The sequence below is a fragment of the Ochotona princeps genome, chromosome 2 (assembly GCF_030435755.1).
Source record: "Ochotona princeps isolate mOchPri1 chromosome 2, mOchPri1.hap1, whole genome shotgun sequence".
Taxonomy (NCBI): domain Eukaryota; kingdom Metazoa; phylum Chordata; class Mammalia; order Lagomorpha; family Ochotonidae; genus Ochotona; species Ochotona princeps.
Window position 1 is genome coordinate 42,248,285 of NC_080833.1, and position 21,476 is coordinate 42,269,760.

Below are 21,476 nucleotides of genomic sequence, written 5' to 3' on the forward strand. Positions count from 1 at the left end.
CATATGGGTGCTGCTCCACTTTCAATCTAGTTCCCTGCTAAAGTGACTGGAACAGTAGCAAAATATAGCTCGGGTGCCTGGGCCTCTTCACCCACATGGGAGACCCAGAAGCTCCTGGCTTCAGACTTGCCCAGCTCCAGCTGCTGTGGCTGTTTGGGGGAATGAATCAGTGGAGAAAGATTTCTCTCTTGTCTCTCCTTGTCTGTAAATCTGTCTTTTAAGTGAAAATAAGTAATTTTTAAAAACAGCAAATAAAAATTGTTTTATTTGAAAAAATATGAAGGCAGACAGAAAGTTCTTCCATTTGCTGATTCGCTTTCCAAATGCAACAGTTGAGGCTGGGCCAGCTGAACCCAGGAGCCTGGAACTCTATCCAGGTCTTCCACAAAGGGTGACAGGGAAGGAGGTGTCAGAGGCAGAGCTGGAACTTGTTCCCTGGCACTCCCAATATGGGGTGCAGGTGTCCTGAGTGGCTTATTAATTCCATAGGGAAAGCCCCTGATGGTATCTGGATTTGATGCTGGGCAACATTTCTAATATAACACTTTGCACATATATGGTATTGCACATATTCAAATAGTATATTTCTTTGCGACTGAATGGAGAAAAGCTGGAACCCTTCCCACTGAGATCTGGAACAAGACAGGGATGTCCACTTTCTCCACTACTATTCAACATAGTCCTAGAGGTACTCGCTGAGGCCATAAGACAAGAAAAAGAAATCAAAGGAATCCAAATGGGAAACGAAGAAGTCAAACTCTCACTATATGCAGATGATATGATTCTTTATGTAGAAGAGCCAAGAGACTCAATACAGAGACTGCTAGAACTTGTACGAGAGTTTGGTAGAGTGGCAGGGTACAAAATTAATGAACAAAAATCAACAGCCATAGTGTATGCGAACAGCCCCAAGATGGAAAAAGACTTAACCAGCAAGATACCATTCAAAATAACAGAGAAAAGTATGAAATATCTGGGAATAAATCTAACCAAAAATGTAGGAGACTTATTCGAAGAAAACTACAAACTACTTAAAAAAGAAATTGAACAAGACCTTAAAAGATGGAGTAACATCCCATGCTCCTGGATAGGTAAAATCAATATCATTAAAATGTCTATACTGCCAAAAGCAATATATACATTCAACGCAATCCCAATCAAATTGCCCAAAACATTCTTCATGGAACTGGAAACAATGATCCAAAAGTTCATCTGGAAGCACAAAAAACCACGGATAGCTAGAACCATCCTGAAGAACAGAAAGTTAGCAGGGGGAATCATAGTTCCGGACCTCTGGACATACTATAGGGCAGTGGTTATCAAAACAGCGTGGTACTGGCACAAAGATAGAGAGGAAGATCAATGGAGCAGAATAGAAACACCAGAAGGAAACCCACACAGATACAGCCAAATAATCTTTGACAAAAGGACAAACGACAATCCAGGCAAATGGGAAGGTCTGTTCAATAAATGCTGTTGGGACAACTGGTTAATAGCCTGCAGAAACAAAAAAATAGATCCACATCTCTCACCATACACTAAGATCAGATCTAAATGGATAACAGATCTAAACCTACATCCAGAAACCTTCAAACTTTTGGAAGAAAATGTTGGAAACACACTGGAACACTTAGGGGTAGGCCCTCACTTCCTAAAAAAGACTCCAAATGCAGTAGAAATCAAGACCAAAATAAACAATTGGGACCTCATCAAACTAAGAAGCTTCTGTACAGCTAGAGAAACAATCAACAAAGTAAAAAGGCAACCCACAGAATGGGAGAAGATCTTTGCACACGACATAGGTGATAGAGGGCTGATCTCCAGAATATACAAAGAGCTACAAAACAACCAAAATGTCAAAACAAACAAGCCACTCAAGAAATGGGCACGGGAAATGGGCAAACACTTCACAAAGGAACAAACCCAAATGGCAAATAAACATATGAAAAAATGCTCAAGTTCCCTGGCAATAAGGGAAATCCAAATTAAAACATCAATGAGGTACCACCTAACGCCAGTAAGACTGGCCCACATGAATAAAAGCACCAACAACACTTGTTGGCGAGGTTGCGGGGAAAAGGGATCCCTACTCCACTGCTGGTGGGGCTGCAGGCTGGTACAGCCTCTATGGAAATCAGTATGGAGAATATTCAAACAACTCAAATTCAACATACCGTATGATCCAGCAGTAGCACTCCTAGGAATATATCCAGAACAATTGTTTTATGAGAAACCAACATGCACTCCTATGCTCATAGCAGCACAATCAGTAATTGCAAAAACATGGAAGCAACCAAAATGCCCATCAACAGAGGATTGGATAAGAAAGCTATGGTTCATCTACTCCATGGAATACTACTCAGCTATTAAAAAAAACAAAATGCAGTTCTTTGTGGCCAAATGGGCCAAACTGGAAACCATAATGCTAAGGGAAATGAGCCAATCACAAAAGGTTAAATACCACATGTTTGCCTTAATTTAAGATGATATGATGTTATGTATAACATGTTATGTTTTGAATGTTATATGTTGTGTATAAACTAAATTGAAGTATAGGTGAGGTGGTCACAGAAGGTGGCTGGGAACTCGCATTTACTTTCAACATGTTGGTTACTCATTACTATGTCAATTAATTCCATAATGATGTAAATTTTTGCTGATGGTATGATGGAGCTTTCAATTGACTGGGATAATACTCTGCTAGCTCTGTCTTCAGACCAGAGAGGGTATACCTAAGAAGACGTTGAACTTGACTGGACAATAAGATGCTGGACTCTATGTTTGGTATATGCTTGCAATGGGGGAATCTCAACTGAACTTGAGCTGTGGTTATGCAACAAGGTGGAGGAATCCACCATGGTGGGAGGGTTTGGGGAGGGGTGGGAGAACCCAAGTATCTATGTAACTGTGTCACATAATACAATGTAATTAATGAAGTTAAATAATAAAAAAAAAAAAAAAAAAAAAAGAAAGAAATATACTAATTGTACTAAAGGGAGTATCTGAAGCCAGCACAGAGTGTGGCCTAAATGAGGTGTTGTTTGAAAACTGTCAATGGTCATAGTTTACTTTAGAAGAGAAGACGTGGCTATTGTTCTGTAGATCTATATTACACATATTTTTGTCTTCTAAAAATATTAATTACTTGTTAATTTCCTCACCAGGTAAGGTTTACTTTTATAGACTCGCCGTGATGACTTTTCTGCTTTTCTTCTCAGAGCAGCTTCTGAAGCATTTGATTGTATTGTTAGAGAAGCTAAATAAATTTTTCCTTTTACTGATAACAAAGGGATTTTTAAAATATTTATTTACTTTTGGGCCTAGTGCAATAGCCTAGTGACTAAAGTCCTTGCATTGCACATGCTGGGATCCCATATGGATACCAGTTTGTAACCTGACGGCCTCGCTTCCTGTCCAACTGCCTGCTTGTGGCCTGGGAAAGCAGTCGAGGACGGCCCAAAACCTTGGGATCCTGCACCCACTTGGGAGACACAGAAGAGGCTCGAGGCTCCTGGCTTTGGATTGGCTCAGCTCCAGCTGTTGCAGCCACTTGGGGAGTGAATCAATGGATGGAAGATCTTCTTCTCTATCTATCTCTCCTCCTTTCTGTATATCTGACTTTCCAACAAAAATAAAATGAATCTAAAAAAAGATTTATTTATTTTTATGAAAAAAGTAGACTTACACAGAGAGGAGATACAGAGAGAGGATCTTCCATCTGCTGTTCACTCCCCAGATAGCTGCAATGGCTAGAGCTGGGTTGATCTGAAGCCAGGAAACCAGAGCTGCTTTCAGGTAGCCCATGTGGGTGCAGGGGCTCAGTGACTGGGTCATCTGCTTTTCTCTGCATATGATTAGGGAGCTGGTTCAGAAGTGGAGCAGCTGGGACTCAAACTGTCTTGTCTGTGGGTTGCGAGCACTGCAGGTGGAGGCTTAATGTACTACATCGTGGTGCCAGCCTTGGGAATGTGTTGGGTTTTGTTTGTTTGTTTTTTAATTATTTGTTTTAAGAGACTGAGAATGATAACTCTCATCCATTTGTTCACTTCCTGAGTGCCTGAAAGGGCCAAGGCTGGCCCAGAATCAAAGCCTGGAGCTGGACATAGGTGTCTCTGTGGCTGATAGAAACCCCGTTCCTTGAGCTGTGACCACTGCCTCCTAGGGTCTGTAGTGAGAAGCTGGAGTCAGGAACTGGTGCCAGGAATTGAACCCAGGTACTTTGATGTGGGATGAATATGTTCTGTTAGGCCAAATATATATTCTGAGTCAAGATTATTTAACCTAACTCAAATAACTTATTTGTCTAAGGCTTTTATAGAAACCTGTCTTTAAGCTATGTGTATATATATGTATGTATGTATAAAGAATATTTATGAAGTATTCTCTAACTACACTAGGATATCTTCAACAAAGTGTGATTGCTGCCTCACATTTTATAACTATCTGTTTTAGGTATTCCCAGTTCCAAAAGGAATATAGTTTAGATGAAGTGATGTCATCTAGACCAATCTTTGATTTTTTGACTGTCTTACAATGCTGGTAAGAAAAACATAGTTTTCCATTTGATACAAGTCACTGCCCCCCTCATTGGCCTCTCTCCTGTGGTTAAACATTAGACTCTTTACAGAGCTCCTGCTGGGAGTGGTCCCCACTCTAGTTCACTCAGTGACATGCCCCTGCTTCCTACTCCTGCTTGGAGACAGACTGTTGCCACTCTTGGAAAGTGGTATCTTGTACTTCCTTCTCCTGTGACTACTATTTACTCCTGGTTGTGTTGATTGTGTTTATTCATTGTATCTAACTTGGGAGAACGGAAGGGTCCAAAGCTTTTTGCCCTGAGCTTTATTTTCTCTGCTGCATACATTTAACACAGGGAATTTTACTCTATGATAGTAGCTAAGAGTGAAAGTAAGATGGAGAAAAAAAATCATGGCTCTAATGATGGTAAAGTTGCATCATACAAACATCTTGGCAGTATCTGTCTTGTAGAAGGTTGAGTTCTGTTCGTCCCAGGCCTCAGCCCTCGTGAAGACCCGGATGTACCTTTGAGGTGCTGGCTGAGCTGCAGGTGAACAAGTCTGGCCAGCACTTACTTGTACTCTGAGGATCCAGATGGACTCACAGAGGTGTTCTTGTGTTGCCATCTTCCTTCACAATTTGATCTAAGAGAAAAAAACTATTTTGAGGAGATCACAAAAGCTTTAGACTAATTTGTGGAGTTGCTGGTATCCCCTCGTCTCTCCTGTCCCTGTTTCAAGACTGACTGATTTGGGAGATAACAAACTAGAGCTCCATAGGATTCTGTTGTAGTCTTAACTGTATAGGACAGGGACGTCCTTCCATCCTCACTTCTCAGAAGGTCTCCATAAGGTGCTTTATGTATCTGTGGAGGCAACTCCAGGACTGCTGTGCTGAGAACTATTTAGACGAGGTTCTGAAAGAAGAGCAGTGGCTGGTGACATTTCGGCTCCTGCTAGAGGTTCAGGATGCTGATGGAAAGCATGTGCAATGAAAAACACTGTTTTCCTCACCATTATTTGAAGGACATATATCAGGACAACACAGGGAGAGATCTTCCAGCCACCGATTCACTCCCCAAAAGTTCACAACAGACAGTGCTGACTGGTTTGAAGCCAGGAATCCAGAACTCTGTCTGGGTCTCCCATAAGAATAGAAGAGACTCAAGTATCTGAACCATCAGCTGCTGCCTCCCAGGGTTCACTTTAGCAGGAAGCTGGATTGGAGGCACTGGAGCAGGGACTCAAACCAGAAATTCTGATACAATTTGTAGGCATCCTGAGTGGTACGTTAACTGATGTGCCACACATCTGCCCTGCATCTAAAAATTTCGGTTGTATACCAGAAAGAAGGCCGTCTGTTGGTGGTAGGCATAGTGGGCCTTTCTTGTCATATAGAAACAGCCCCTAGTCTGAAACCCTAGGGCTGAAGTCATGCCATGTGGAAATCATTATTTTTTTGCTTCTTGTTAGTCCTACTTCAGATGGTGCTGCTGCGGCGGTTTTGGGTAGTGAAGAATTTGTGAAGAAGTATGACATGCAGTCCAAAGCTGTGGAAATTTTGGCGCAAGAGATGGTGACTGATTTTCCAAGCTCATTTGAAGAAAATAGCATGATTAAAATGGTGTGTCTGAGATTTTTATTATTATTATTTTTAAAACTAACTTGAGAGCAGAGAGAGAGACAGGCATACATGTACAGGGAGACAGGGAAAAAGAGAAGGAGAGGAGGAGAGAGAGAGAGAAAGAGAGAGAATTAATATGATAATGAGAACAAAAGAGCTCCCATCCACTGCTTCACTCCCCAAAAGCCTACAGTGCCAATGACTGGACTAGGACCTAAGCTGAAAACACTCCCTATCTCCCACGTGGGTGGTAGAAACGCACCTGAGCCATCCCTGGTACCTCCTGGCAGAGCGAAGACTTGAATCCAGCACTCCACTAGGAGACATGGTAGCTTTTTTTTTAAAATGTATTTTTATTTGAAAGCAGGTTGTACAGAGAGAGAAGGAGAGATAGAGAGAGGAGTCTTCAATTTGATGGTTTACTCCCCAAATGGTCACAGCAGCTGGAACTGAGCCAATCTGGAGCGGGGATCCAGGAGCTTCCTCCAGGTCTCCCAAGTGGGTGCAGGGGCCCAAGACTTGAGCTATCCTCCTCTACCTTCCTAGGCATAATCAGGAAGCTGGATTAGAAGTAGAATAGCTGGGACACAGACCATTACTGGTTACCATGTAGGATGCTGGCACCATAAGCTGAGGCTTAGCTTGCTAAACCACCACACCAGCCCCAGGACATGGGGTCTGTTCCTGGGATTTTGTTTTATTAATCAAGTTGAAGGATTGCTGTTCAGTGTCAACACTGACATATTGTGTACGGCTGTTGGAACTTGATTACTTATAAATAATTGGTTTAGAATTTTAATAATAGTTTTAATCCTTAAGAATTTGCTTGGGCCCGGCGGCATGGCCTAGAGGCTAAAGTCCTCTCCTTGAATGCCCCGGGGTCCCATATGGGCGCCAGTTCTAGTCCCGGCAGCTCCACTTCCCATCCAGCTCCCTGCTTGTGGCCTGGGAAAGCAGTCAAGGACGGCCCAATGATTTGGGATCCTGCACCCCTGTGGGAGACCTAGAAGAGGTTCCTGGCTCCTGGCTTCAGATTGGCGCAGCACCGGCTGTTGCAGCTCACTTGGGGAGTGAATCATCGGACGGAAGATCTTCCTCTCTGTCTCTCCTCCTCTCTGTATATCTGACTTTGTAATAAAAATAAATCAATCTTTAAAAAAAAAGAATTTGCTAAGGGAAAAACTGATGGGAAGAGGTGTGTCTTATGATGGAGCCAGGAATAGGATAACTTTCAGTTAACTTGACTTGCTATTTAAAAGAATGTTTTTAAGATTTATTTATTTGAAAAGATTGCAGGGAGAGAGAGAGAAAGAGTGAGAGAGAAGGAGAGAAAGAGAGAAAGATCTTTCATGCTCTGGATCACTTCTTATGTTTATATATTTAGGCTGCAGCCGAGATGCAGGAACTTTATCTGTCTCTCCTACAGGGATGGCAATGATCTAGGTACTTGGGCCACCTTTTGCTTTCCTGGGCCATTCAGAAGTAGCTGGATTGGAAGCAGAGCAGCTGGAACACAAATGAGTGCCCATTTGGGATGCCAGCATTACAGACAGTGGCTTTATGTGCTCTGCCACAATAGTGGCCCTCAGGTTTTTGGGTTGGCTTTGTATAGAACTCTGATTTTACAGAGTTAAGGGACAAACAAGCATATTTTCAGAGCACTTTCTTGACCCTAAGCCTTCAAAAATCCTGATTGAACATCAAGTGCAAAATGGTGAAAGTAGGCGTGTGCATTGTGGTGTGGGGGGTTAAGTGCCACTGGGGACACCTGCACCTCAGGTTGGCGTGCCAGTTCAAGTACTGGCTTTCCATTTCCAACCCAACTTCCTGCTCATGTGTCCTAGAAGGCAGGAGATGATGATCCAAGCTTGAAATCCGTGTCACCCTTGTTGTAGACCTAGATAAAGTTCCTGGCTTCTGGTTTTGGCTTTGCCCAGCCCTGGCTATTGACTGGCATTTGGGGAGCGTGTACCATTAGTTGAAAAAGAAAATTTGTTTCTCTGCCTTGCCAGCAAACAAAAACAATAAGCATCTTTTCTTAAATGAACAAAGTAAAAAGGATGAGAATTCAAACCCAGAATTAATTGAATATTTGAAGAGGTGTGAACACAATTGCAGAACACAAATGTGTGGCAAATGACAGTTTATAAGTCACAAGAATGCAACCAATTTTAAAGAGTTTGATTTGTCCAAGATCACAAAGTGAGTTTGTAGCACAGGGGTAGCTTACCCTCGGGGTGTTCTGGTTATAGTAGGTTTTTGTTGGTGTCAGTTTTATTCTTTGAAGGAAAGTTGAGTTTACTGTTCTGTTGTTAATTGGGACCAAAGAGGTATAAAGAGCATAGACTTTAGAAAGATGGTTTGAATCCTGTATGATCTTCCACAAGAAGGTTATGTAGTTTTGTATAGTAATTCCTCAGTACTTGCCAGTGCATCAGAGTCAAGATGACCTGCTGATAAATCTCTTCAGCCTGCTTACCACAACCTGTGCATTGTGGCTTAGGAGAGGGCGTTTTCAAATGATTGGAGGATTTGTAGGTCCTTTTTAATCTTATTTAAAATTATGTTTTTTTACAGTACAAGCTTTAATGTATGTATTTTTTCTCCTGAATATTATTTTATTTAAAATTTCTGTGTAATAACAGCATCAAGTGTTTTTAGTATGTGTGGTCAGTTCTCAGAATTAAGATTATGCATATATTTATCTCTATTATTAGGGCCATAAGGTTTATTCACATATGGCTTTGATTTTAGGTTGGCTTTGACATGAGTAAAGAAGCTGCCAGAAGATGTTATGAGAAATCTGGCCTCAGACCAAATGATATTGATGTAATAGAGCTTCATGATTGCTTTTCTGCCAATGAACTCCTTACCTACGAAGCACTGGGTCTCTGTCCGGAAGGTAATACTTTTGAAGAGGGCAGATTAACTGTGTTCCCTTCCCTGAGAGAGCTTCCCTTTAACCACTAAACAGAAGAATTTCCTGCCTGCCCTTCCCTCCTTAATGGCACTGCTATACTGTGAAAGGTGACCCTGAGCTGTGTCAGGTTGTGTTTGAGTAAAGATGTGAAGAAATGCAAATAGAAATGCTAGTGGACCTGAAATGTAAAAACTTACTTATTTAGAAGCAATTTATATATATATATATATAATATTATGGAAAGATAGAAGAAGAGGCAGAAAGAAGCATATTTGCAATCCACTGTTTTATTCATTCAATAATGCACCCATTATTTTCAGGATTGTTGGTAACCTGGGCATATTTCCCCCGTATAACCTTGCTTCCTTGTGTCACAAGGCCCAACTCACGTTCACCCCAACGACAGTGCCTTTGATAATTACACCCAAAGTTGTATATAATGGGGATGGTGGATTCTTTAACGAAGCATTGGCAGACACAAGGTGGCTTTCAGTTCAGGATGTGTTACATGGGCTTTCTTGAAACGTAAGCCTCGGCCCGGCGGCATGGCCTAGCGGCTAAAGTCCTCACCTTGAACGCCCCGGGATCCCATATGGGCACCGGTTCTAATCCCGGCAGCTCCACTTCCCATCCAGCTCCCTGCTTGGGGCCTGGGAAAGCAGTCCAGGACGGCCCAAGGCTTTGGGACCCTGCACCCGCGTGGGAGACCCGGAAGAGGTTCCTGGTTCCTGGCTTCAGATCGGCACAGCACCGGCCGTTGTGGTCACTTGGGGAGTGAATCATCGGATGGAAGATCTTCCTCTCTGTCTCTCCTCCTCTGTGTGTATCTGACTTTGTAATAAACTAAATCAATCTTTAAAGGAAGCGTAAGCCTACGGGTCTCACGAAGCTTTCATATTTGGATGGTTTTCTTGTAAAGCCATCTCCAACAAAGCAGACTTTGGTAATCATCCTCTCCCAAGCCTTATTTTTTCTTTTGCCTGTTCAAATAACTTTTAAGACTTCTGTTTCTCCCTGGGCATGAACTTTAGGCAGAGGGACATTTCATTTTTTGTTTTTGTTTAAGAATGTTGGAAAGGACTTTAGCTGGGACTGTCCCTCCACGTCCAGCATACAGGCTGGTGCTGCTCCCTGGGAGGCTTTGCATTGTTCCTGTTTGCTGTTTCTCTTTTCCTCTGTATTGTCTCAGCATGGCGCTGCTTGTGCTACAGCTTAGCCTTCAGGTAATCATCTCTTTTGGCCTCTTTGAACATTCATTATCCTTTTGCTCTTTCTCATGGTAATCCCAAATGATGCCCATGGTGTTTACAATGTAATTCAGTGTGTTCGTTTTGTGGCATGGTGACTGCCTTAAAACTTCCCAGTGCTGCCTCCCTCTGGTCTCAGAAATGCACATGATGGCCGTGAACCCAATGACAACAAAAAATCAGTGTTTCATTTCCTTTTTTTGAAAAGATTCATTTATTTTTTTTTATATTGGAAAATAAGGTTTACAGAGAGAAGGCAAGATAGCTCTTCCATCCACTGGTTCACTCCCCAAGCTGGAACTGAGCCAGTTTGAAGCCAGAAATTTCCTCTGGGTCTCCCACATGGGTGCAGGTTCTCAAAGCTTTGGGCCTCCCTCCACTGCTTTCCCAGGCCACACACAGGGAGTAGGAAGGGAAGTGGAACAGCCAGGACATGAACCAGAGCCCATGAGGGATCCCAGTACATACAAGGTGAGGACTTTAGCCGCTAGACTACTGCGCTAGGACCTGGTGTTTCACTTCTGATTCAGCTCCTGCTAACACCCCTGGGAAGTGTGGCAGCTGACTCAAGTGCTTGGGACCTGCACTTGGATGGGAGATGTGGGCGGTATTCCAGGTTTCTGGCTTTTGCTTAGTATAGCCCTTGCTGTTGCAGCCATTTGGGCTGTGAACCAGTAGATGGAAGATATCTCAGATCTCTCTCTTTTTTGAACTATTTTTTATTGTTTTCTGCAGTATATTTTTATAGGTATAGGAATTCACCGTCTTTCCTCCACATTTTCCCTGCATCGTTTCCCCCCATATTATTATAGTAGTATAGTCCTGTAGTAACAGTTGCAAGTTTAATATTCTGCTGTTTAAGTGGAGCATGGCATTTCTCTCTTGATTCTCCCTCTCGCTCCCTCCCTCCCTCCCTCCCTCTCTGTAACAGTTTGACTTTCAGATAAAATGAATCCTGCTTTTTTTTTTGAGTATAGGATGGATACATGTCTACTCAGGTGCAGGCCAGAAGTGTATATCGAGGTAGACTGGGTGTTATGGTAACAGGTGTGGAGATCTGAGTGTTAGGATGAAGCAAAGGTGACCTCTGGGTATTTGCTGACCTGTGTGCGAGGGTGTTACTCCTGTACCAGGGTGGAGGGTGATTTCCTATCTCCTTGGAATGTGGGTGTTACTCCTGCACCAGGGTTGAGGGTGATTTCCTATCTCCTTGGAATGTGATTGAAAGACAACTTAGGAGAGCATCAGGTACTTTTAGGTCTTTGTAGAGAAATGCAACACAATAAAGAATTCTGAGCTGTTGTGATATTAGCTCATGACAACATTACACAGTCTTCCTCTTCTCCCTGGTCTTTTCTCTTCTGCAGTTGCTCAAACTGGAAATTGTGGAATCCTTGATTCTGTTTCACAACTCCCTTCAAATCCACCTTCAAGTCCTGTTGGCTGTGGACTCCACCTTCAGAATAAATGCAAAATAAATACAAAAGATGATCAGATCTCACCAGTGTTCTGTCACTGCCAACTTAATTCATGCCAACATTATTTCTCATTTAGTAGCGTTTCTGAGGTAGTAATCTCACTCTGGTCTCCTGTGTCTCACTGAAGCTGGAATGACCCTGTTAAAAACATACAATAGGATCATTCCTACTAATGCCCTGAGAAGCCTATCCCAACCCAGCCTTGGCTTGGCCTGCCCCTAGACCCAGCCCTTGAGCTCACCAGAGGGAGCTGTGACCTCCTGGGGAGTCCACAAAGTTACTCAACCAGGCCTGCTCCCAGCCTCAGATCTTACACTTAGTGCTTGATGCCTGCTGCTGCTTTCTGACAGGTGCTGCAACCCAGTCTGGCATAGCCCGCCCCCAGTCCCGGCACTTGCTGGTGCTGGTGCAGCACAGCCTAACCAAAGAACTTTTTTAAAACTTTACTTTTGTGTCTCAGCATTGTTTTCAGCCATTTCCCTTCATTTCCTGAGAGTTTTTTTCCTATTTCCCCTGCGTATTGACATATTTAGCATAGTATAGTAGAAAATAAAAGTAAATGTTTTTTGAAAAAGTTATGAATTTTAAACCTGTTCTGAATTACCTTAGTTACAGTATGATGATAATTTAAAGCTTTATATATTTCAGATTTTTTTTTTAAAGATTTGTATATTTGTTGGAAAGGTAGTAGAGTTACAGAGAGAAGGAGGCAGAGAGATCTACCCAGATGGCTGCAGTGGCCAGGGCTCAGCCAGGCCAGCGATGGTAGCCGTGAGCTTCATCCAGATCTGCCGTGTGGTTGGCAGAGGCCCAAGCACTTGAACCGTATTCCACTAGTTTTCCCAGGTCGTTAGCAGGGAGCTAGATCGGAAGTAGAGCAGCAGGGACATGAACCTGTGGCCATATAGGATGCTGGCATCACAGTGGCATCCTTACTTGTTACACTACAATGCTGGCCTCCTGTTTCAGTTCTTCTGACTCTCTGAATCTTGTATATTTTGAGCAGTTTTGGAAGCCAGAGGCTCTTAAGAATTAATGGAACATATGTTTCATACAGGAAATGTTCTGAAAAGATTCATCTTTATTACTTAATATTTATTCCTTAGATTTAGAAGTGCTTATATCAAATTATTGGTAGCTTGAATTGTTAAGAAATATTTGCTCCAAGGCAGGCTTTTGGCCCAGCAGTTAAGATACACATTAGAGTATTTGATGCCCAACCCTGGCATTGTGACTCCAGTTTCTGCTAATCTGGGCTCTGGGAAGCAGTGTGATGGTTCAGGTGATTGGGTTCCTGACACCTATATGAGAGACATGGGTTACATTTGCAGCCCCCAGTTTTAGTCCAGGCCCAGCCCAACCAACCCTCGCCATTACAGGTATCTTGACTGTCAAATAACAAATAGAAGCACTTTCTGTCTTTCACCTCTCAAATAAATTGCTAAATAATAATAAAAAATAAATGCCTGTCCCAGAAGAAACACTTGACTCTATGGAAATTTTTTTAAACTCACATCATTTGCTCTAATGTTTTTGTTTTTTGTTTTTGTTTTTTTTTTTTACATTTTGTTTTGTTTTGTAGGACAAGGTGGAGCACTGGTTGATAGAGGAGATAATACCTATGGAGGAAAGTGGGTCATAAACCCAAGTGGTGGACTGATTTCAAAGGGACACCCCCTGGGAGCTACAGGTAATACTCTTCACAGACTTCATAATTTTGAAACTGCGTCTGCCATAGTGTGAACTAGTCATTAATTCAAATGAAAGATTGTGTCCTTATCTGGAGCAACCTCCGTAACTGGCGACAGAGTTGCTCCAACTAAGTTGCTCACCCATCTCACAGAAAGCCAGCCCTGACAGAAGACTGGTGGAAGAAAAGAGGTGCTGCCGGACAACTCACCCTTGGTTCCTGGGCTTCCCAAGGAGTTAAGGGCAAAAGGTTCTTACAGGTTGAAGTTGGGGCTTGCAGAGGCACATGTTCAGCTCATGTCTAAGTTCCTGGTTGGTCTGTAGTGCTCATGGCTTTCCTAAAGGTCAGCATAGTATGTTCTTTATTTTACAAAAGTGAGCTCTAGTCAGTCTGGAGAATACATGCAGGTGATAGTAACTTCTCGCCCTGGGCCTGGAATTTCTCTGAAAAGAAACCCTTTGAGACAAGATCTATCACCAAGATGTTAATTATTGGAGAGGCAGATGACCTCATGGGTCCTGTGATAACTGTACCACTCCCTCAATTCAGTAAGGTAATTTAATTTTTTAAAATTTATTTATTGGGCCAGGCACAATAGCGTAGTGGTTAAAGTCCTCGCCTGTACGCACCGGGATCCCATATGGTTGCTGGTTCTAATCCCAGCAGCCCTGCTTCCCATTCAGCTCCCTGCTTGTGGCCTGGGAAAGCAGTTGAGGTTGGCCCAAAGCCTTGGGACCCTGCATCCTCTTGGGAGACTGGAAGAAGCTCTGGGCTCCTGGTTTTCGATTGGCTCAGCTCTGACCATTATAGCCGCTTGGGGAGTGAACCATCAGATGGAAGATCTTCTTCCCTGTCTCTCCTCCTCTCTGTATATCTGACTTTGTAATAAAAATAAATAAATATTTTAAAAAATATTATTTGAGAGTGAGACAAAGGGAGAGAGCAGGTGAGCACACAAACTTCTGCTGGTTCACTCCTCAAATGGCTGCAGTAGCTGGGATTAGACCAGGCTAAAGTCCAGAGCCAAGAACTCCGACCTGGTTTTGCACATAGATGGCAAGGGCCCAAGTGCTGCTGCTTTCTTAGGTGTGTTAGTTGGGGGCTGGATCCTATATGAAGCAGCTAGGACTTGAATGGGTGTTCCTGTATGGGATGCTGGCTTAACTTTGTTGTACCACAGCACTGATCCCAGTAAGTTAATTTTAGTGACAGAGGCTAGGTGGGAGGCTGGGAGGGTGGGACCTGGTGGTATTCAGCATCTGCATTCAAAGTTATAGGGACTTGGTTCATTCTTGACCAATTTGATAGCTAGCTTTAAATGATTGTTTGGCTGTGGTACATCTGCTTTTCATTTAATTATAGTACCCTGAAACTCTAATTTCAATGATATATATTTTTAAATGTTTGATAATCCTCAGATAGTTATGTAACTTAACTAATAGGATATCTCCATAAAGAGATCTTACTGGACCTTCTAGAAAAGAATAATTTTAATTTTTTAAAATGTTGTTTTTAAATTTTATTGGAAAGAGATATTTTATTTATTTAAGTATTTTATTTTTATTTACAGAGAGAAGAGAGACAGCGAGAAAGATCTTCTGGTCACTGGTTCTCTTCCTAAGTGGCCACAATAGCCAAAGCTGAGCTGATCAGGATCCGGGAACCTCTTCTGGGTCTCCCACGTGGACACAGGGTTCCAAGGCCTTGGGCTGTCCTCTACTACTTTCCCAGGCCATAAGCAGGGAGCTGAATGGGGAGTGGAATAGCCAGGACACAAACTGTGCACATATGGGATTTCGGAGCATTCAAGGCAAGGATATAGCGACTGACACTATATTCTGAAAAGATTCATTTTAAATGAGTACATTGTATATGTTGGTGTTGCAAGGAAATTATTTTCTTTTGAGATAATGAGATTAGAAGTTATGAAATAGGAGTCTTTGGGCTGGCACAATGTCTAAACTAGATAAACCTTCACCTGCAAACACCAGCATCCCTTATGGGAACCAGTTTGTGTCCCTGTCTCAATTTTCCATCCAGTTCCCTGCTACTGACATGGAAAAGCAATCAAGGATGGTCCAAGTCCTTGGGTTGTTGCACTCACATGGGAGACCCAGAGGAGGCTCCTGGCGCCTGGCTTCAGATTGGTTTAGCTCTGGTCGTTGTGGCCATCTGGGAAGTGAACCAGCGATGGATTTTTCTCTGTGTGTCTCCTTCTGTCTGTAACATCTGCCTTTCCGGTAAAAATAAATGGATCTTTAAAAAAATAAGAGTTTTATTTTCACTTTGCTTTTGACTGAGCATGTTACTATTTTATCAGATAACCAACCAACCATTTTGACTCTTACTTAAATTAATTAGAAATTGATAAATTTGTCTAATGCCATATCTAAAATAACTTAGTACTAAAATAGTGTGATCTGTTTCTGAACATAGGTGTGTTTTTTGCTTTTCCCATATTATTAGTTAATTTAGTAGATTTTTATAAGTTTTTACAAATTCCAGAACAGAGAAATTAGAATTAATAGTATATTCACTATAGTAGTTAATTTTGGTTTATTGCTTATCATTCAAATTTAGTAAGCTCAAACTCTGGTAAATAAGAGGGAGAGAGAGAAGAAAGGGGGCCTGAAGGTAGATGGATAGAGAGTGCACACACAGGTAGTGTGCGGTGGGCAGCTTGGCTGCTGGCTGGGTTTTGTCCAGCCTCCTGTCTCCATGTGTGGAGGAATTCAAAGAGCAGTACAGGAAAGCTGGATTTATTGAAAGGAATGGTACATGCTCAGGGTTGAATGTGGATAGCCTTCCTTCTATAGCGAAGAAGGCCTGCTGCCTCCACCAAAGTCGGGGTCTGTGCAGAGCTTGAGTCCTACCAGGTTGCCTGTTGCTTTTGTGGGCATCTTGGAAGTGTCATGGCATCTTGTGCACGTGGGTTGTGAAGCCCAGGTGCGTGAGGAGATTGGTGTGCCAAGCATAGGGTAATGTTGGGTCGCCATGGCTGGGCTGGGGTTTGGGTGTTAATGGGACTGGACACAAGTGCTGCTCGTCTTAACTCTTGCCCACATCAGTTGCTATTTATTTTCTTTTTATTTCTTCTTTGTTTATTTTCCTTCTTCTTTTTATGCCCATTAAAATCAATTGGGCATCTTTTAGTATTTTATTTTCTCTCCTCTGTTGGGTGGTTCTAGGGTTTACAACATGCACCCTAACACTGTTCTTCCTGCAGCAGGGTTGCGTCACTTCTCATGCACTGACGTGTATTTCCGTTTACCCATCCTATTCTGTTACTGTTGTTAGACATTCACTTCTACAAGTATTTTGAACCATTGTTATCACTGTTTCAATCTAATGTTTCAAAGAAATCTGAGAATGAGAGGAACACCACTGGAAGTGGGAAAATAACAATATCGGAAAAATCTTTTCCTTTATACAAGTGTCAACGCTGGCAAAACTGTCCCACTCAGTTTTTCATAACTTCAGAAATTAACCAAACACAACACTCTGTCGAGTGTATGTTTAAAACAACAGTGACAAAGACTAGGTCTGTGTGAAATAGCAAGCTTTGGGGCATGTTCATGTGCTTCAATGCTGCCTCCTTATCGCCGCCTTGGTGGCAGCCTACAGTCCTGTTCAAAACCCAGTCCTCAGAGTTGCCATTGTTCAGCCCAGCTGAATGTTTCCTGTGAGAAACTTACCCACCCAGCCCTGACACACAGCATTTTTCTCAGAAGCTATTGTCAAAGCAGACAGTGGCAACTCTTAACAGTGTAGCCACACAAGGTGCCAGCTGAGGCCTGACCCCACACGAACACACACACACACACACACACACACACACACACACACCAGAGACAGGGCCACTTAGTGGTTGCAGGCACTGACGGAAGCCCCATCTGGTTGGTAGGTAGGTGACAATATGTGACAAAAAACATCAACTTTACCGAATTAGTTTATAAAACTCACTAAATAAACAACAGTGGCAACAATATCAAAGGAGAGAATTTTATTTTTTATAGTCGTCACATTATATGATTTAATTCTTAAAGATTCATTTATTTATCTGAAGTCAGAGTTACACAGAGAGGAAGAGACAGAGACACCTTCCTACTGCTGGTTCGCTCCCTAACTGGATGGAGTTTCCTGCCCTCAGCCTGGCCAGCCTTGGCAGGTGTGGGCGTTTGGAGAGTGAACTAGGTCTCTGTCTTCCTGTCTCCCTGCATCTCTCCCTCCCTCCTTCACTTCCGCCTCCTCCTCCTGCTTTCCCTTCCCCCTTCTTTCCCTTTTCCCCTCTTCCCACTCCCCTTTTCTTCTTCCTCCCTTCCTCCTATTGTTGCTCTTTCAAATAAATTAAAGTAAACATTAAAAAAGTTAAGCAAAGAATAATGAGAGGAGTGGTTAGTTAAACCAGGGGAGAGGAGCGTTTTAAACTTAGAAAGTGTGCTCACTTCGGCAGCACATATACTGAAATTGGAACGATACAGAGAAGATCAGCAAGGGTGACGCGCAAATTCGTGAAGTGTTCCATATTTAAAAAAAAAAAAAAAACAACAACGAAGAAGAAGCCCTCTCAGAATAGTAGGCAAAATGTTGTTTGAATTCAGCATTATAAAGTCATTGGAGTCCAAACAAACTTGGAAGTGGGAAAGTGGCAATGATAGTGTGGATATGTATTTTAAACAGGGACTGTGTAGGGAAGGAGGCATGTAGGAAGTGTGTGGGAATTGTAGGCGTGTATTCTGTCAAAAGAGTTCTTGGGTTTGAATCCAGTGTCTTCAACACCTCTCAGTACCTTGGCTCAGCCAGCTCATCTTGAGATGAGGGTAGAATGTTAACACCTGCCATGTTAAGGCTGACCTGTGGGCACTGAAGAAATCTGCCTGTGTGTAGCACACAGCAGAGTCGGCTCCAGAGCTGTGCAGGACTTCCTGTCATTCTCTCCTCCCACCATTTATGCAAAATGTAGCCATAGTAGATACATTTCTTTCTTTCCATTTTTTGTGAGATTTTTTTGGGGTAGGGAACAAGAGTAAAAGGCCTTGTTTATATTGCAGTATGAAAAATAATTTATAACCATATTGGGACAGGAATATTCCTGAGCTGGTAAAAAAAAAAAAACCAATTTCCTGGAAATTTCCAGGAAAGCCTTGAAATATCCTAGTTCTATGTAATTATTGTGCCTCGTGCCATGCAAAAATTATATGTAAGTGATTTTCTGCTTTGCTTAGTAAACTTTCCTTTCTCTCTCTCAAAAAAAATAGGTCATACTTCATTGTTGATTTTGTTGTTAGTGGGCCACGGAGAAGTCAGGATGGTAATAAATATTTCTGTGGTGTAGTCCCTCAGGTTGAGTGGATGTGAGGACCAGGTCAAGCTTCTTCAGACAACCAGCCACTCAGCTAGGAACCCCCTGGTGGCATCCTGAGATGGTTATGACATTGTTTGTTTTTACTGACATAAAACTTTGTCTCATCTGAAAGAACATTATTTTTATTTTAATTTGCTTGTCTGAGAATCTGACATATTTTTGTTCTGCCAACCACTGAAGCATTCAAACATTGTAATAGCAAGATGATTTTTCTTACTGATATTCTTTCTTCAAATTGAGATATAATTTTCGTACAGTAAACTGCGCAGTTTCCACAGAAGCAGATGTTATGGCAGCAGTATTTGTAATAGTGAAAGCAACCCAGGTGTTTTTCCTCAGCAGGCAAGTGGATCAATACAAAGTGGTCCTTTCGTGCTGTGACATCTTTGGCCATGAAGGAGATGATGTCCTGGCATATGCAGTGGAATAGATGAGCCTGGGATCATTTTGCAGTGTGAAAGAAGGCGGCCACAGCAGGCCACCCAGGACTGCACAAGTCCATGTTTGTGAAATTATCCAGCACAGGAAAATTCATAAAGACAGAAAGATAAAAATTGCTTAGGATTGGAGACAAAGGCTTACAGGAAATAATGAGTTTCTTTTTAAGGATGAATACAGTGACTATAACCTTAAATTGTACTATTTAAGATAAATCATTGTTCTTTACAGTTGTGTATATCCATGTAACCGTCAGCCCAAACAACATAGAGAACATTTCTGTTATCCCAGAAAATTCCATCCTGTTTCCAGTTAGTTCATGGTAGCTTTCCCCAAACATTCTCCCCCTCTCTCCACCACCAGCAAGCCAAGAGTTACACTATGGATTAGTTTCCCTGATCTCAGAAGTTGCTACAAATGAAACCACCCAGTGAGTATGTGTCCTCTTTTATGTCCAGCTTTTTGCACTCAGCAGGTGTTAGAATCATCTCAGATGTTTTAAAATCAGTGGTTCATTCTTTTTATTACCAAGTGGTAGACCACTGTTGAAATATGCCAGTTTATTCATGTATTCTCCTACTGATAGACAATTAAATAATCAGTTTATTTAAGGGGCTAGTAGGAATAAGGCTACTCTGAATGTTTTTGTGCAGGTACATCTGTGGACATACGTTTTTGTTTCTGTTGAGTTAATAATTCAGAATGGGACTGCTGGGCCATAGGATATAGATATGTTTCACTTTCTATAGAACTTTCTGGTAGTTCTCCCAAGGGTTGTCCTGCACATTTTAAGTACTGTAGCTGGATGACAGCGTTTAACATTTAACAGGGTTTCTATTCCTTCACACCCTTAGTTTCACTTCTCAGAGTCAATACTGGTTATTATTTCTTCTGTATTTTTCCAAAAATGTCATGCTTCTACAAATATATATTTGTTTAAGGATGTGTACTAAAAATCTTTATGTATGTGAATTTATGTATTATATGCTAGACTGCTTTTTTCACTTGTATTTTAAACTTTTGTATTATCAGTTATATATATTCTTTATGATTCTCAATTCCTACATAGCGTTTTCACTGTGAAAAATTTGCCTAGCCGTTACTTACAGAATAAGTTAACTTTGTTATTACAAATTGTGCTGTTATAAGCATCTTTATATCTTTTCATATTTTTTCAATCATACCCATGGGGTAAATTCTAAAGAGTGGCATGTGATCAGAAATTGGTAGAGATTGTGACATTTTCTTCAAAAAGCATTGGATCAGTGTGTATTCCTAATAATGGGGTGTGAGAATACTTTTTTCCCCAAAGTTATTAGTGTTGCACTTTTAAAAGTCAAATATTAGCAGTTTTGCCAAAATTGACAAATCATTCATTTCTCTCTCTCGGGTAATAAAGAGCTAACCTGGAACAGCCCAGGTAGAATGTATTATTTTCTTAAACCCCTTTACTGGGAGGCACACATCTGTAATCTCATTTGATCTCACTTCCCAGTATTTGCGTCTACACTGTCGGTGAATTTTTCCTTTTGTCATTCGTCTTTGAGGATTCATTTAGTGATTGCGTTGCATTTTGAGGAAAAGCTGTATAAATCTTGATGACTTCAGTGGTAGACTAAATAGAGATGAGGAATTATTGGAGAATGAATGTCTACTTGCTACATATTGAGGATTTGGATGTATTTCAAGCAAAACTGACACATGAACATTAGCTGTAGTACCGCCCAAATAAGAATTCAGACTCCTGGAAAATATATCAAAATGACAGCCTTGAGTTTAAATATTTTTCCTGGTTACTTAGATAACAAAGTGCAAAAAGATTTAAAAAAAATTAGAAAACAGTCAAGTAAGTGCTTCCAAAACATGCGAAGGCGGAGTGTGATGTTTCTCTCCTGTGGCAGTGCTGCTCCAGTTTTTTTTTTTTTTTTTTAAAGATTTATTCATTTTATTACAGCCAGATATACAGAGAGGAGAGACAGAGAGGAAGATCTTCCGTCCGATGATTCACTCCCCAAGTGAGCCGCAACAGGCCGGCGCTGCGCCGATCCGAAGCCGGGAACCTGGAACCCCCTCCAGGACTCCCACACAGGTGCAGGGTCCCAAGGCTTTGGGCCGTCCTTGACTGCCCTCCCAGGCCACAAGCAGGGAGCTGGATGGGAAGTGGAGCTGCCGGGATTAGAACCGGCGCCCACATGGG

At 41.9% G+C, this 21,476-nt stretch overlaps 1 protein-coding gene and 2 pseudogenes across 2 annotated transcripts in view; 2 read left to right on the top strand and 1 right to left on the bottom strand.

Annotated features, from left to right (window-relative positions):
• SCP2 (sterol carrier protein 2) overlaps nucleotides 1–21,476 on the top strand; it is a 90,597-nt gene that overhangs the window by 29,312 nt on the left and 39,809 nt on the right. For both annotated transcript variants that reach the window (XM_058655265.1, XM_058655273.1), the window contains 4 exons: nucleotides 4,453–4,539; nucleotides 5,991–6,141; nucleotides 8,896–9,043; nucleotides 13,369–13,476. In XM_058655265.1, the coding sequence (XP_058511248.1) occupies nucleotides 4,453–4,539; nucleotides 5,991–6,141; nucleotides 8,896–9,043; nucleotides 13,369–13,476 (494 nt within the window). The remainder of the gene's footprint in view (nucleotides 1–4,452; nucleotides 4,540–5,990; nucleotides 6,142–8,895; nucleotides 9,044–13,368; nucleotides 13,477–21,476) is intronic.
• LOC105942038 (ribosome biogenesis protein NSA2 homolog) lies at nucleotides 9,353–10,401 on the bottom strand (annotated as a pseudogene).
• On the top strand, nucleotides 17,914–18,007 carry LOC118758661 (U6 spliceosomal RNA; annotated as a pseudogene).